This window comes from Sinohyriopsis cumingii, unplaced genomic scaffold (assembly GCF_028554795.1).
Source record: "Sinohyriopsis cumingii isolate HCF-2022 unplaced genomic scaffold, ASM2855479v2 utg000813l, whole genome shotgun sequence".
Taxonomy (NCBI): domain Eukaryota; kingdom Metazoa; phylum Mollusca; class Bivalvia; order Unionida; family Unionidae; genus Sinohyriopsis; species Sinohyriopsis cumingii.
The window spans coordinates 1,526,169-1,541,608 of NW_028315934.1; the positions used below are offsets into that span (position 1 = coordinate 1,526,169).

The window sequence follows — 15,440 nt, forward strand, 5'->3', positions numbered from 1 at the left end:
AGTCTTTGGTATGACTCGGCCGGGGATCGAACCCACGACCTACCTCATCCGAGGCGGACGCGCTAACCACAAGGCCAACGGAGCGGTCAAGATGATAAAGTGATTTTGTGGCTGATGTGAATCCGTTTGCAATATGATTACATGAGTACCTTGTACGGTAAAGGAAAATAAAGTCTTGTTTAAAGTTTTATTTTCTTTCAATTCATTATATCATCAAGCTGTCATTGTAAATTGCCAACAAAAGAACGTTTACGAGTTATCCAAGTCCTTCATATAGATAACGACCAATACGTGCATTGTCTAGAAACTCTTTGATTACAAAGTTGTACTTTGGCACAATGAACCATAATGATATTTAAAAATGAAGGCGACTTAAAACTATCCTAGTTAGCTCGCTACATGGATTGATGACGAACGCCGTTTCATATTCTGGTAATCAATTCGTATCTTAAGGTCTCTTGAACAGTAACTTTACACAGATTCTGCTATTGATAAGAATACTGCATGCATCAGCGCTAAGAAAAGCATTACTTCAGATAACACGTTCGGAATGCTTAGTATGTCGCTATTTTATGTATATCATTAACGGTTACATTTGTGATGGTGGATGGAAATTTAGTGTGTAATTTACTTGAAGTAGTTCTTTAATATACGATTTGGCTACCTTCGGACTTATTTACACTGAAATTTAAAGTTACCCCCCCCCCTTTTTTTTTCTACATGAACTGTTTACTTTACCTCTGTTTAATTCAGACCATTTTTACCGGTCAGCGCACGCGTCCACTCTCTGCGCATGTCGGATAGTCCGGTGGCGTCCCGTGCATACATTTCATTTTATATATGCTTTTCGACCGGTCCAGCGTCAAGTCGGGCGGAATCGCTGTTTGCGGTTGTTGAAGGTAGTACAGTCGCCATTGCAAGGCGTTAGACCAGTCCTGTGTGGTTACAGAGTTACTATATCGAGACGATACGATCGTCTGGTTTGTTTTGGCGTACAAGATGGTAAGAAATTCAGCTTGGCCTCATTAATTACATGATTTATCAAATTATTTCATACTTTCCTAATTTCCTTCCTAAATTTAGTCTCCATCCACCTAAAACACATCCTTAATTTGTAGCTGCTTGTTTAACTAATTATTTACTTTAAGTAAAACTTATTATTTTCATTTTCATCTTTGCTTCTTGACTTCAGTAAGTAATAACCTCACTTTAATAAAATGAGTTATCTTTATTTCTTTTCTCTCTGTCGTTCAACTTTTAGAACTCTATCTTTCTTTCCCTCTATTTCTCTCCGATAACTAAATTATGTCACCGAATACCCTTTTATTAGACACGAACCTGGGTTAGAATAAATGAAATAAGTGGGGACTATTTCAAGGCTTCACTCCGTCCGTTCGTCCACTAACTTCGCTGGTGTGCATCAGCCCCCCCCCCCCCTTCCCATCAAGCGGAGAAAGCCCTATTTAGATTTTGTAAAGAATATTCCCCGTTACACATTTAACAATGGCTGAAGGAGCCTGCGATCAACCATGGAGAGAACGAAAAACAAAATAACAGACATAACTCAACAGCAGAGACTATCGTAATGATGTGACTGAAATTGTTACAGCTACGTTAAAAGTTTGAATCACACACACACACACACACACACACACGCACGCACACACACACACACACGATGTTGATAATCTTACCTGTCAACAGGATTTCTTAAGATGGCGATTACTTTAACATTTGGATTGAGGTGTAGCAGAAAGTCAACATTGGTAACTTCCGGTTCGGTTGTGCTTGTATGACAGTTTCCGGGAATTATTGGCCAAAAGTCATTATCCCAGAACGTTGAAGCGCTTAGATCTCCTGAAAATGTCAGTGTTTTTTTATAGTAATCTCATCTATATATAATTTTTGTTGGGACAAAAATATGCCGGTGTTAGGACAGTGCCGTGTGGAGATTTTCAAATAACCAGCTAATTAAAAGACAAATGGATATACTGACTTTATTCATCCCGTATTGGTACACCGAAAAATTATCACGTGATACTGTGTTCAAGGTGCATCGGTACACTGAAAAATGATTACGTGATCTCGTTTTAATAGGAAATTTAAAAAAAAAAATTAAAATGTGCCACATGTTGTTAAGTATAACGGTATTTGGAGCTTAACCTGGACACTTAATAATCTGTTACATTCTGTTGTGCATTTAGGCCACGTAGAATCAATGACAAGGGCTGTTTAATGAAGCTTTGACGGTAATGACAAAATCTAGAACAGTTTCGTCTAGCCGATGGCACGTAACTGGAAATTATTTCGGATTGGATAATTCAAGGAAAATATAGATATCAAGATTTAAGTTTCCGAAAGAACTGTGGTCATAGAGAAGTGATAGTTCGTTTCTTTATTCGTGTTGGTGTCTGCATGCGCGTGTTCGCGTGAGTGAGAGTAAACAAGTATGACACTTAAACGTTGTTCCCACGTGTGTTCAAGACGGAAGCATAAGAGTTATTACCTGTAATAACACTGTTCATTCTGCTATGTCTGATGTTGTAAAGTTGTCCAATAAGTGTAGTTGCACGGGAAAAATACCGTAAATATTGTATCATGGATACCCCCACTGTAAAATGGAAAGCAAATGTTATTGTTATTGAGCTTCATGCCATTTTTCAGCACAAGATAGGCTTTACATGGCGGCCAGAGTAAATGTTGGAGGAAGAACCTCTGAAAACCCCCGGAAAAAAACAACAACCCACGGAAAGAAAATGTAAGCTACATTACCGAAACTTTGATGTTCACATGCAAAACAAATTATGATCGTGTACCCTTTATGAATGTTCCAGCTGTTATGTATTCATAGGTATCACTACATTAACTAGCCAAAAATAGCTGGTATTACGTTATATGTAAATTCATAAAAAGCCAATAACACCTTCTTCTGATTTTTGTTAGTGGTTTCATAACAAGTGCCTGCACGACAAAAAACAGTTATTTAATTCAAAATTAACTATTACCAGAATGCAATCTAACCTGTGTCCATGTTAATAATTGTGCTCTCTCTCTCTCTCTCTCTCTCTCTCCTAATACATACACACACACACACTCGCATGCATGCATGTATACAGGCACACCTACAGTGTATCCCCCCGGGGGGTAAAACTGAGGGTAAAAAAAAACCTTGGTGTCAGAACTGGGGGTCAAATAAAAAATGTGGGGGTCAAAAATATACTGACAAATTTTCACCCGACTCGTACTTTTTCAGCTTGAAATAGGATATTGCAGCCTGCACAACATACTCTCTCTCTCTCTTAACATACAAATAAACTAACATGCACAATTAACAAATAAATGCATTGTCCATTCAAAGAATAATTTTATTAGTTCATTTTTCTTTTAAAATCGCACTTTTAACAGTCTCCTTATTATCTTTTTGAAGCAATATTATAGACCAACATATTACATACAAGCCAATACAAAAAGCCTAATAAATATTTTTAACTGAATGGCAGTCAATTTACTGCCTTCATAAAATGTGTACTATCATCGGTTTCATTGTACTTCGTCCTAGAAAAAATTTATTCAAAACTCGAGGCTAATGATTCATCTTTTTTCTAATAAGTTACACTTGATCTTTAAGGTCTTTTATTGCAGCAAAGTTAAAAACCAACAAAATCTGCAATGACCCCCTGACTGTGTAATCCAAATAAACGCATTTGTCTCGGCAAGTTTACTGATTTCTTTGTTGTGAAAGAATGTCTTGGGTTATAATGTGTTCTCCAGATATCTTGTGGCGAACGAGGGCAGATTTGTTAAAATTCTTAAACTCTGTCACGAAAGGATTATTCACACTTGCAGCCTTTGCAATCACGCTATCAGAAGTCACACCGGTAATCCTAATGGATGTGCCGTATTCCAGTCAAGAGAATTATTTTCTCCATTTTTCATTAAAGTTAGATTTACAGTTACTTTTGTGTTCTGCTTCCTTCACTTTCTTCGCTAATAATTTTTAGTGCATGACGTTTTAATCTGGATATAACTTTCTAGTGCAACAAGCCTTGAGGTTAAACATCAAGATGAAATCTTGCTGAGATCAATGGAAATCGCGTGAGAGCTTGCGAGATTAGGGGAAACTACTCCGTCATAACATTGCCTATGCTAGTCTGGTTCCTTATTTCGTATGTTCCCTGCGCTCCACTCCGCTATAGGAATAGAGGAGCCCAACACAAGGAGTAAACAAAGCGGGGAACCAGTCAATGCCTATGCTTGAAGTATACACGATGCCACCCTTCGTCCAACGTATTGGATATTAAATAAATCCTGATCTCATTATGCGAATCCCTTGCGTCAAAAATACGCACGGCAACAAAATGTGTGCGTCAATTTTTTCCAGCGTGCGTCCCTGACGCACAAATGCGTGTAAAGGGAAACACTGCACCTACCTACCTTCCTACCTGCCTGCTTGCCTACCTACCTACCTACTTACCTACTTAGCTACCTAGCTACCTACCTACCTAGCTACCTACCTACATATATACCTACATACCTACATACATATCTACCTACAGACATACATACATACCTACTTCATACAAACATACATGCATACATACATACATACATACATACATACATACACACATTAATTAATACATAAGTGTTTCTTGATTTCTTTGATAATTCTTAGTTTAATATATGGTCATCAATTGATTATATACGAACAGTGTTTCCTTCTTGTGCTTAGTAGCGATTATTCTAGCTACCGAAACACTTCTGTGATAGTACCTATTTATCTATATGTATCCTATTATCCCACATATACAAATGTACAGAAGACATATACAATATTTTTAATTTTCATTGAAGAGAGATACAGCAAACATCAATACTGCTTACTAAAACGTAACCTTGTCAACCAATGCGGCTCTTTGGTAAAGGGGGAGATGAAATCTGGGTGGATGGAGAGTTTACGGTAAATGTCAGTTGTTCCACACTTAGGAAATCCGGCGAGGTAAAAGTATGGTAAGCAGAACATGAAGTTTCCTTCCAACCAGCACGGATTCTTTATGTCAGGAATGAACTTTAATGAACCCTGCAAAAATGATAATAAATACATCCGATTATATTTGCTGATTAATAAATATCCCAATATAAATCTGTTCAAAAATTCTTGAAGGTAAGACTCTATATTAATTCGTCGTGCTGACATTCAAAGAGAAAACAGTTTAAAGTTAATTTTACTTTTCAGATGAAAACAACGATATTGTAATAAGGGTAAAAAGAAGATAAGACCAAGAAAAATCTCAACGTAAAGCGACATAAGTAAACTCTCATAACCGAGGAGGCGATAGGACTAAATGCTGCGTTTTATAAACCAAAAATAAACAGCAAAGAGGATACTCTATGTTGCAATTTATAACAATACCTTGAATTACTTTGGTTTCAAATCACTATTTTATGAAAATGATCTGTATAGAAGGCCACTTCGAATCATTTGGGATCTTCATACTTGTATTGCTTATGCGTCACACAAAATTTGCCAGCAGATCATTGTTCATGCCAGCAAGTCAAGCCTTGTGCCAACACTTCATGGAACATCCTGTCAGATCATTGTTCATGCCAGCAAGTCAAGCCTTGTGCCAACACTTCATGGAACATCCTGTCAGATCATTGTTCATGTCAGCAAGTCAAGCCTTGTGCAAACACTTCATGGAACATCCTGTCAGATAACTGTTCATGCCAGCAAGTCAAGCCTTGTGCCAACACTTCATGGAACATCCTGGCAGATCATTGTTCATGCCAGCAAGTCAAGCCTTGTGCCAACACTTCATGGAACATCCTGTCAGATCATTGTTCACGCCAGCAAATCAAGCTTTGTGCCAACACTTCATGGAACATCCTGGCAGATCAATACTATCCATGCCAAGGGCCATGCCCATAGATGAGGCTCAGTGCCTGCAGTTCACGGACAATGCTGGCTGACAAAGGTCTGTGCCGCAAGGTATGTAACCATGTTGATGGATCAGAATCCATATCAGGGTTCATGCCAGCAATTCAGGTTCTGTGCTGGCAGACCATGGCTTATGCCAGCAGACCAGAGCCTATCCTGACAGACAAATGCATATGCCGATAGACAGAGTCTATGCAGGCAGACCAAGGCATATGCCGATAGACTAGGGCCTATGCCAGCAGACTAAGGTATATGCCGATAGACCAGGGTATATGCCGGTAGATAAAAGTTCATGCCAGGAGAGGTGCCAGGGGCGGCCGAGTGGTCGATAACTCTCGCTTTACCAATAACGGCCATCTCACCTTTGTTCGCGTAGGCTCAAGTCTCGGTCAATGTGGGTATGTGAGAAAGCGTAAGAGTAGCTTGCCGTGGGTCTATGTTTTTTTTCACGTGTTTTCACGGTTTCTTCCTCCGACAGTTATACTTGCCGCCATGTATAACCTATCATGCGCTGAAAAATGGCGTAACACCCAAAACAACAACAACAAGACACCAGCAGGTCCGGACCCATGGTGTTCGTTCATTACATAAATTCTAGCAAACAGAACAGAGTTTCACTGCCGGAACATGGTGCGAGGGCAGATGTGAGTATTCAAAGATCGCTGTTGGTGTGTTTTGCAAAAGAAAAACGGCACATCTCTATTGTTGTGGCCTGACCAGATAACATACAGAGAGGGCGAAGTTAATAGCTAAACAAAAGTCGGACTGCTTTAGTTGTGCGGGTAGATTGAGTAATACGTTTTGCTTAGGGTGACAGTTCAATAAACTGAATAATATTATGTTGTACCTCTTTATATTTACATTAATTACTATCAAAATCATTGAAATAGGGGAGTCTACTTATATTTAACATTTTTTACAACATTTTAATCATTATTTGGTAATGGGATACATGATCTTTGTCTGTACCTTATTAACTGTCCATGCGAATGACTCGATACGTGAGATGAGATCAAGATGTTTAGGTTTACCTTTTTCAAATGTATATCGTTCAAAGATTCATAATAAGCATAGGAGACAAAGTACCTCGAAATTAATTATATCCGCATATAATACCCGTATTAAATTAGCGTTAATTACATATGGTAAAACTATTTAACCAACTTCCACCAGAACAATACAAAACCCTATTTCTTTTGCTTGTTTCTAAAAAAAGCACCAAACACTAATTCCAACAAACATTCCCGTTTATATTCATTTTTTGTACTTGTTTATTTGTGTTTGGGTTTTTGTTTTCGTTTTTGTTTTATTTGCGCGAAACAATAATTCCTGGCACAGTAATTCACAGAAGCATTCATTTTGCTTGCCGCAAATTTCTTCGCAAACTGGAAACCACAATCAGTTCGGATCACCTCGGCTATTCTTTCCGACCGAACTGAACGTAGGATTGACCGAAAACTGCGAACAATAAATAGTTCGATGCATTCTCAACTTCTCGGTCAACCCTGACTTCATAAATAACAGAGGTGGTCCGAAAATCAGTCAACGAAACATACTGGCATATGTGTTGTACTGTGCGTAGGAATGACCTTTAAGTGGACCACTACGCAACTGTACTGAAACTAGGGTATGTGCTATCTGCATTTACGCCGCAGATTTCTTCGCAAACTGGAAACCACACTCAGTTCGGATCACCTCGGCTATTCTTTCCGACCGAACTGAACGTAAGATTGACCGAAAACTGCGAACGATAAATAGTTCGATGCATTCTCAACTTCTCGGTCAACCCTGACTTCATAAATAACAAAGGTGGTCCGAAAAGCAGTCAACGAAACATACTGGCATATGTGTTGTACTGTGCGTAGGAATGACCTTTAAGTGGATCACTACGCAACTGTAATGAAACTAGGGTATGTGCTATCTGCATTTATGTTTCTGTTATAACTTTCTTAGATTTAATTGATTATTTGTTTATTGTGGGGAGTCAGTATTAGAAAGATAGTTATCATTCGATGTAATTAGCACATTTCTAGAATCAAATCTCTTAACGTACAGCATTCACGAGGCTTTATGACAGCATGGACTTGTCTCATTTAATGAACTCTATCCAATTTCTTAAAATATAGAATTATCTGGATATTCAATGTGTTTAAGATGTGATATCCTTAGTGTGAAATGTAAAATCCATACTGATAAAAGCACACATTTAAATGAATTGGTTTTGACATGTTAACTTACATTGGCCAGGGATGACGCTTATCCCTGCAACGTCCGGCTCGATGTCAATTTGAGGACTTTTTTCAATAATTTTAATTTTCAAGCGTTTTTTAGCTGTGATGGAAAAAAATTAAAACGCTTTCAAATTTGTGTTAAATATCACTGGAGTGCCTTATTGTGCTGATAGGCTAGATGGACCTTTCTTTAGCTTCAAAACTGATTGGTTAGATTTTATTTATATCTTTATCATAAAACTTATTCCGAGTGTCTATGCAATCTACCTTAGTCCGTTGAAAAAACTATCCAGTGTATGCCTTGTTATCACGTGACTTTCGTTAGACGAATATAGCGTTCTCCGTGTTGCTACAACAGAGATAAGTTTCTTGTCGTTGTTCATGGAACAAATATTTTAGGGAAAAGTGTTCTTTTGTACAAACATTATCAGACTTTCATTCAGTATTTTCGAATGTTCTTGTAAAACAACGGTGGAAACGAGAGATGGGTGTGCTACCATATTGGACTTCGGATGGTATGGACAAGTAGGTTGGTAGTCATGTGACTAGCAATGAAAATGACAAGGTCAGATTGTATCAACCTTTTTTGTTTGCCGACCCCTCGCTGCCCTCCACCTATATCTTGTATTGAGAGCTTTGAAGAGACCCCTTGGTCCAAAATATATAAACGATTTTATGTATGTATGTTACCCAAAAAATTCTGATGCGATGGAGTATTTTTAAATCAAAAAGAATTTTGAGAAAAGTTCATTCATTTTTAAATAAGGGGTTTCCAATACCTCTATTTGTCTGAGAACGACTTGTACTCTCCAGACTGGTGTCCTTGCCTTGGTTTTTCAACTATAAATCCTTGCCAGTTATCGATGTGATTCGATTGTTTCCTTTACGATAGGTGCTATCATGTCTTGTATTGCTATAACCTTTGTGCATATGTTTTGGGCTGGTTCAAAAGGGTCAATGTTTACTGAGCATTGTCTTTTTTATATTCAGTAGTTTATCTAAGAAATAAAATGAAGTTACTGCGAGATGCTTGAGAATGAAATATGACATTGTCTTGTGGCATTACCCATGGCCCCTAGTGGACGAGACCCCCCTCTCCAATGGTCTACTTATTCTCGACGCTTATGTTCCCTATCTACATATGTTCTAGTACAGTTTTGATATTCGATAATCGAGAACAAAATATATTTTCCAAAGCTGCGTGCAGTTTGAATTCATTCATATTTTGACGTAATTCTAGTCATTCTGCTTTAGTATGCAGATGGGATTAATTGTGTGCATGAACTGTACCTATATCATTAGTTTTGTAATAACAAATTAAGTACTCAGGTCAAAGCCAGGACTGTAATGGATAGAAAGATGAATTTATATACTGGCTAATAACAAGGCACAGTGTTGATTTATTTTCTTATCTAGTTTGAGAAAAATAGAAAGTATAACACATACTATTTGTATTGTTGTAGGAAAATAGATATTCCTATTCTGTTCACCTATGTGTGTGTGTGCGTGTGTGTGCACATGTGTGTGTGTGTGTGCGTACATTTGCAGTTACATTAGATATGAATGTCTGAAATACTCGTATGTCTCTTTCCATATTTGCTTTCTCATTTGAGTTCAAAATAATGAACAAGAATTGCCAGTATTTCGTAAAACAAATAAACGATCACATGTTACATCGTTATCATGATTTTCGATACAGATCAGAATTTAAACATACTGAGTTCCAAATTATATTTGAAATAATGGCTCGTACAAAATTTGGTTAATTTCATGACGTATGATGATGTTTTACGTTTATAATTATTAATTTGTAGCAAGAAACAGGTTCCTCGCCTCTTAGTCAGATAAAAAGGTTGCAGAACAACTGTCCATCAAAGCAATATCCTTAAAAAGAATCAAAATATTTTAATACTACTTTTAATCTAGAACATGAACTTTGATATCTACTTTAATCTAGTGCGTGGACGGAAGAAAGGACGCATGGACGCGAAAGTGATCGCTAAACGAACTTCCGACAAGGCAGGGTCAACAACAACTTCAACCTTATGACGAACTTCCGGCAATACGGGGACGACAAAATCTTTATTTAAAGTGTGAGCGCGTGACGCATGATATATGCTAGACTATCACAAGAGTATTTCTCAACGTAAACCAGATGAGATACATAATTAGAAACACAAATATAGATTAAAATGAAGTAAAAATATTACCAGTTTCATCAAGTCAATAGGCGTCTCTGATCTCAAGTATAAAGGTAACAAGGGATTTTCATAATGCTGTGACTGCTTGGAACGTTGCCAAAAATTCTTTGCTGTTGGGAGACCTCCATTGGATCTATCGAGTCGCAAATTTAACACTGTTCTCTCTAAATTTTCACTAGTGTTAGGAATCGCGCTTGATCCTGTTCTATCATTATCGTGGACATTACCTGTATAGTAATTTTTTCCACCAATAATTTCATATGCATTTGGATATTTGTTGTAATTTGATAACTGTCCCGCGGAATGTAAGACCTTGTCAACTGAATTTGCTTCTGAGAGTGTCGAAGGAATGAAGACATTTGCAAATGATTTTAGTCCTCTGCAGGAAGAATCAAACATTACTTGTGTTTTGGCACTCGAGTTCATCGTGTAATACATTTGAGTTTGAAATAATTGTATATCCATGATTTGAGGGATGTACAGCGATCTTGTAAGCGTCTGAATAAAGACGAGCAAGCAAAGACAGCATATCATCAGAATCAGCAAGAGGCATTGCCCGTTCACTCGTCTGCAAATAATAACAACAATATTATTAATAATAATAATAACAATAATAATAACGATGATGATGATAACGACGATGATGATGATAACGACGATGATGATGATAACGACGATGATGACGCTGGTGATGATGACGACGCTGATGATGATGACTACGATGGCGATGACGATGGCGACGACGACGACGACGACGACGATGATGATACTGTAAAGACCTGCCTAAAAATCCTGAAAAAGACCGGACAATAAATCATGTCAAAGTCTACAAAAAACTTGTTTTCATCAAAGCAGAAAAGTTAAGACAATTATGATGATCAGGCTCGATGTGTTATTACCTGCGGTCATGCAAGCTTATGATGACAACCAGATCATTGTTGTGTTTAGCCTTGTTAATCTTAGAATAATATTTTAAATACGGCTTGAACCGAAATTTCCCCTCAGTAAGTTAGAACCAGACTGTCGAGTTCACGGCGATGAATCTAAGATAGACCGGCATTTTAGACTCATCCCCCACTAACGTACACACACATCGTTCGTACGTCCGTGTGCATATTCGGATAAGTCCAGTTTGATCCTTCAGTATAAAATAATTTCATGAAATCGGTTTTCTTATCACTAGATATAATCGATTGCATCGATCAAGTAAGTAATCGATCATTAGTGAGGTATATAACACATATCCCTCTGTTGCACTCATTGCTTTGGAAGTTATCCTTTCGTTGATGATGAATGTTATCGCCTCCCTCTATTCGTTACACTTTTCATTCGACAGTTTAAGACTGAATTTCAAACATATGCGACACGCAGTTTTGTCTACTCGAAGCTCTACTGTAGAAAAGGGAAAGGGCAAAGGTCATATACACCTAGAGTATGATTGATGCAACAGTTGTTGTTGTTGGGTTTAACGCCATTTTTCAGCACACGATAGGCTATGCATGGCGGCCAGTATTAATGGTGGAGGAAGAACCCGGGAAAACCCCAGGAAGAACCACCGACCCACGAGAAGCTACTGGCAAGCTTTCTCACATAGCCGAATCCTAGACTCCAACCCACGCAGACAGAGGTGAGATGGCAGTGATCCGTAACGGACAGCGCTTTAGACCACTCGGCCACTCGGGGCCCCGATGCAACAGCTTTGGATAGCTTTTAACAACATTTGACTATTCTGACATCAAAGAGGAATCTGAATGTGCAACCAATATTGTTCCCTGTATATATCATTACTCCCATATCCCCTATATCGTATTCTGTAAACTATGAAGGTCCCACACCCCTTTACATTGTTATACTCTTACTGTACATGAAAGGACAAATACAAATATAAAACAGACAATAATTCCTGGATCTATTCTTGCCCTATAGGTACTTCGGGATCGTTTTATTTTTTTGTGGTATTTTAATGCTTGTTGCTAAACGACCAATTCGGCGTACATTCACGCTCAACAAAAACTCGATAGCTTTCGAAACCGCTAGGATTAAATAGCATGAACTAATCATAGTAGCAATATGCGCCTTTATTCGAAACGACTTGTAAATTCAGGAGATTTAATTGCTGCAATTCGAGCCTAACGTAGAGCCCAAGTCCCTATTTTTCTTATTATCAAGCCTGACGTAGAGCTCAAGTCCCTATTTACCTGACGTTGTGTCCAAGTCTGCATGTCTCTCATTATCAAACTTGACGTAGACCCCAAGTCCCTATTTCTCTTATTATCAAAATTGATGTTAAGCCCAAGTCCCCATTTGTCTTACTATCAACCCTGACGTGGAGCCCAAGTCCCTATTTCTCTTTTTATCAAACCTGATGCAGATCCCAAATCTCTGTTTGTCTTACAATCAAACCTGACGTGGAGCCCAAGTCCCTTTATCAACGTATCCCCTAGATATGCAATATTGAGAGTCTAAATTCACCTCGTTATCAAAGCTTGGGGTTAGACTGAGTAAAAAGTGAACTTTGTCATCAACACTGGGGGGTCACATACAAAGGTTGGGGTGTCTGAAGCATAACTGTGGGTACAGGGAAACAGTTTTATTCTTACTACCAATACAAATCGGTGAACTTTCCCTGCAATGATACAAGAACCACATATCTTTGCATCGATGAAATAAACTATTTTACTTGAAGTTAATATGTATGGATTAAGATGGATTATCTGCAAGTACTGTGTAAAGTAAATACATGTATTAATTTTGCAGCAACATTCTTAGTCTTTTTTGGAAGATGCGCAATGCATGCATGCATGCATACATACATGCATACATACATACATACACGTCAGTCAGTACAAGCATACACGCCTACGTGCAGGGGGGGGGGGGGGAGAATTGGAGGGTACAATCCAACGTTACTGATTACCTAAAAATTGCTAAAATTAAACGATAATAGAACTTTGCTAAATTTAGCTGGTTAAATAGTTTCAAAACATTGTCCATTCATTAATTAATGCATTTCTTCGCCTAACGAAGAATCCTTCAATGCATACGTATGTATGTACATGCACACACAGGGAGAGGGTAGGTAGCATCACACGTACGCATGTACATGCACACACAGGGAGAGGGTAGGTAGCATCACACGTACGTATGTACATGCACACACAGGGAGAGGGTAGGTAGCATCACACGTACGATGTACATGCACACACAGGGAGAGGGTAGGTAGCATCACACGTACGTATGTACATGCACACACAGGGAGAGGGTAGGTAGCATCACACGTACGTATGTACATGCACACACAGGGAGAGGGTAGGTAGCATTACACGTACGATGTACATGCACACACAGGAAGAGGGTAGGTAGCATTACACGTACGATGTACATGCACACACAGGGAGAGGGTTAGTAGCATCAGGTTAGTAGCATCACATATCCTTAATGTAGGTGAAGTAGAAAGATTGGTACCTGTCCATGCCTTGCTGACTCAGCTTCACCAGCCATCTTAAGTTCAGCTTGCTCCACATATTTATTCACAACGTAGAGAACTAACCTCAAATTTGGAACACTTAACAACACTTGTTACACTTAACAGCATCCAAACAGCATTATTCCCAGAAAAAATCCGGTTCATGGCAGTGCACAACTAGGTTCCGTAATAAAGCTGCGGGAGCGGTGGGTGAAAAAGGTTTACTTTGTAACATGAGAAATTTGAAGCAGACCATAAAAGTGGGACCGCTTGCCCAAGATTTATAGCGAAATATCTGTGCACTTGCGCATTTTCAGTTTGTTGTGAAGGAATCCTCCGAATATAACATGTGCTGATCCAACTCTTGACTGAAACGTGGACATGCAATTGCACGTGGAGAAAATGGAAGCACACTCGACACGAATACACCAGACTATGACTGGTTTGTGTTAAATATGGAGACCTAATAAAAGAACAGGTGTAACATTTTGAACCTTTCTTTTGAGTTAGCAACGTTAATGCTACAATTAATTAGTTATTTAGGAGAGAGAGAGAGAGAGAGAGAGAGAGAGAGAGACGCAAGAAGTACAATAACATTTTTTTATATATCTGTATAAATATATCATCTTTTATTTGAAAGTATTCTTCAACAAAACTAACTCTAGATACCTTACAAAGACTACCAGGTTTTATTTAGTTTAATAACTCAACGATTCGTTGATTCGAACTGCCAAGTTGACAGTGTATGGGACCCTTTAGCAACAATCAAGTTAAAGTCTACAAATCGATGAATGAAAAAGCTAAGATTATTACATATTTCATATCGATTATGTCTTTCGTTTTATAAGTCGTTGGGTGTGGGGCGATGCAAACAAACAGGAAGGTGTGCGAATACTATATACAAGTAGTGATTAGGCAACACATTAAAGTGTACGTCAACTTGTCATTTAGGCGCATTTACTCCTCTTGAATTTATCATTAATTGTTGTTATACAATTTAATACTAAAATAGTTTAAGCTTAATTGGTAATGCCCAATTAAACACAGGTGGGTGGGGGTTGGTACTCCGATTCTTAAGAAATAAATAAAATGATGTCCTATTTCTTTCAGGTAAGTATCGTGCACCACGTAGCTGTGACCGTGTGGAAACAATTTTATACCTTTTTGCCCACAGACTTCGAACAGTGTACAGCAATATGAAGTATGCGTGTATTGAATATACAATGCCACTAACACTTAGGAATAATCCATGTAGTGGCAAGCTGTTTTTCTGCAAATGCTGTTTGTACAAAAATGGATTCTCCAGTTAATCCTAAAGATACTAAGTAACTAATAAAAGTATGGAGGCCTGTATGGGCCATAGCAGCATTGAATGATAAAGACAATAACACAATTCTAAATGTACTTTGGTAATAATAATAATAATAATAATAATAGTAATGATAAAAATAATAATAATAATAACAATAATAATAGTTGTCCCAAACAATATGATGTTTCACACAATGAAGAGATAAAATATTCATAATATTTGCCCCATGTGTTTTTTTGTATATGCTGAACTGGTAATGAAGTTTTCTAAACTTTATAACGTTGGAATTTTG

The 15,440-nt window shown here is 38.0% G+C and overlaps 1 protein-coding gene across 3 annotated transcripts in view; it reads right to left on the reverse strand.

Annotated features, from left to right (window-relative positions):
• LOC149773218 (carbohydrate sulfotransferase 15-like) overlaps nt 1-14,224 on the reverse strand; it is a 50,195-nt gene extending 35,971 nt beyond the window's left edge. The window contains exons 1-5 of one of the 3 annotated variants that reach the window (XM_089946639.1): nt 13,836-14,223; nt 10,380-10,938; nt 4,885-5,080; nt 2,507-2,611; nt 1,695-1,857 (exon numbers count right to left, since the gene is read on the reverse strand). In XM_089946639.1, coding sequence (XP_089802765.1) covers nt 1,695-1,857; nt 2,507-2,611; nt 4,885-5,080; nt 10,380-10,938; nt 13,836-13,894 — 1,082 coding nt within the window. In that variant the 5' untranslated portion in view covers nt 13,895-14,223. Of the gene's footprint in view, nt 1-1,694; nt 1,858-2,506; nt 2,612-4,884; nt 5,081-10,379; nt 10,939-13,835 lie in introns of all 3 variants that reach the window. The other 2 variants (XM_089946638.1, XM_089946640.1) reach the window with 2 other exon arrangements.
• Nucleotides 14,225-15,440: the final 1,216 nt, after the last annotated feature.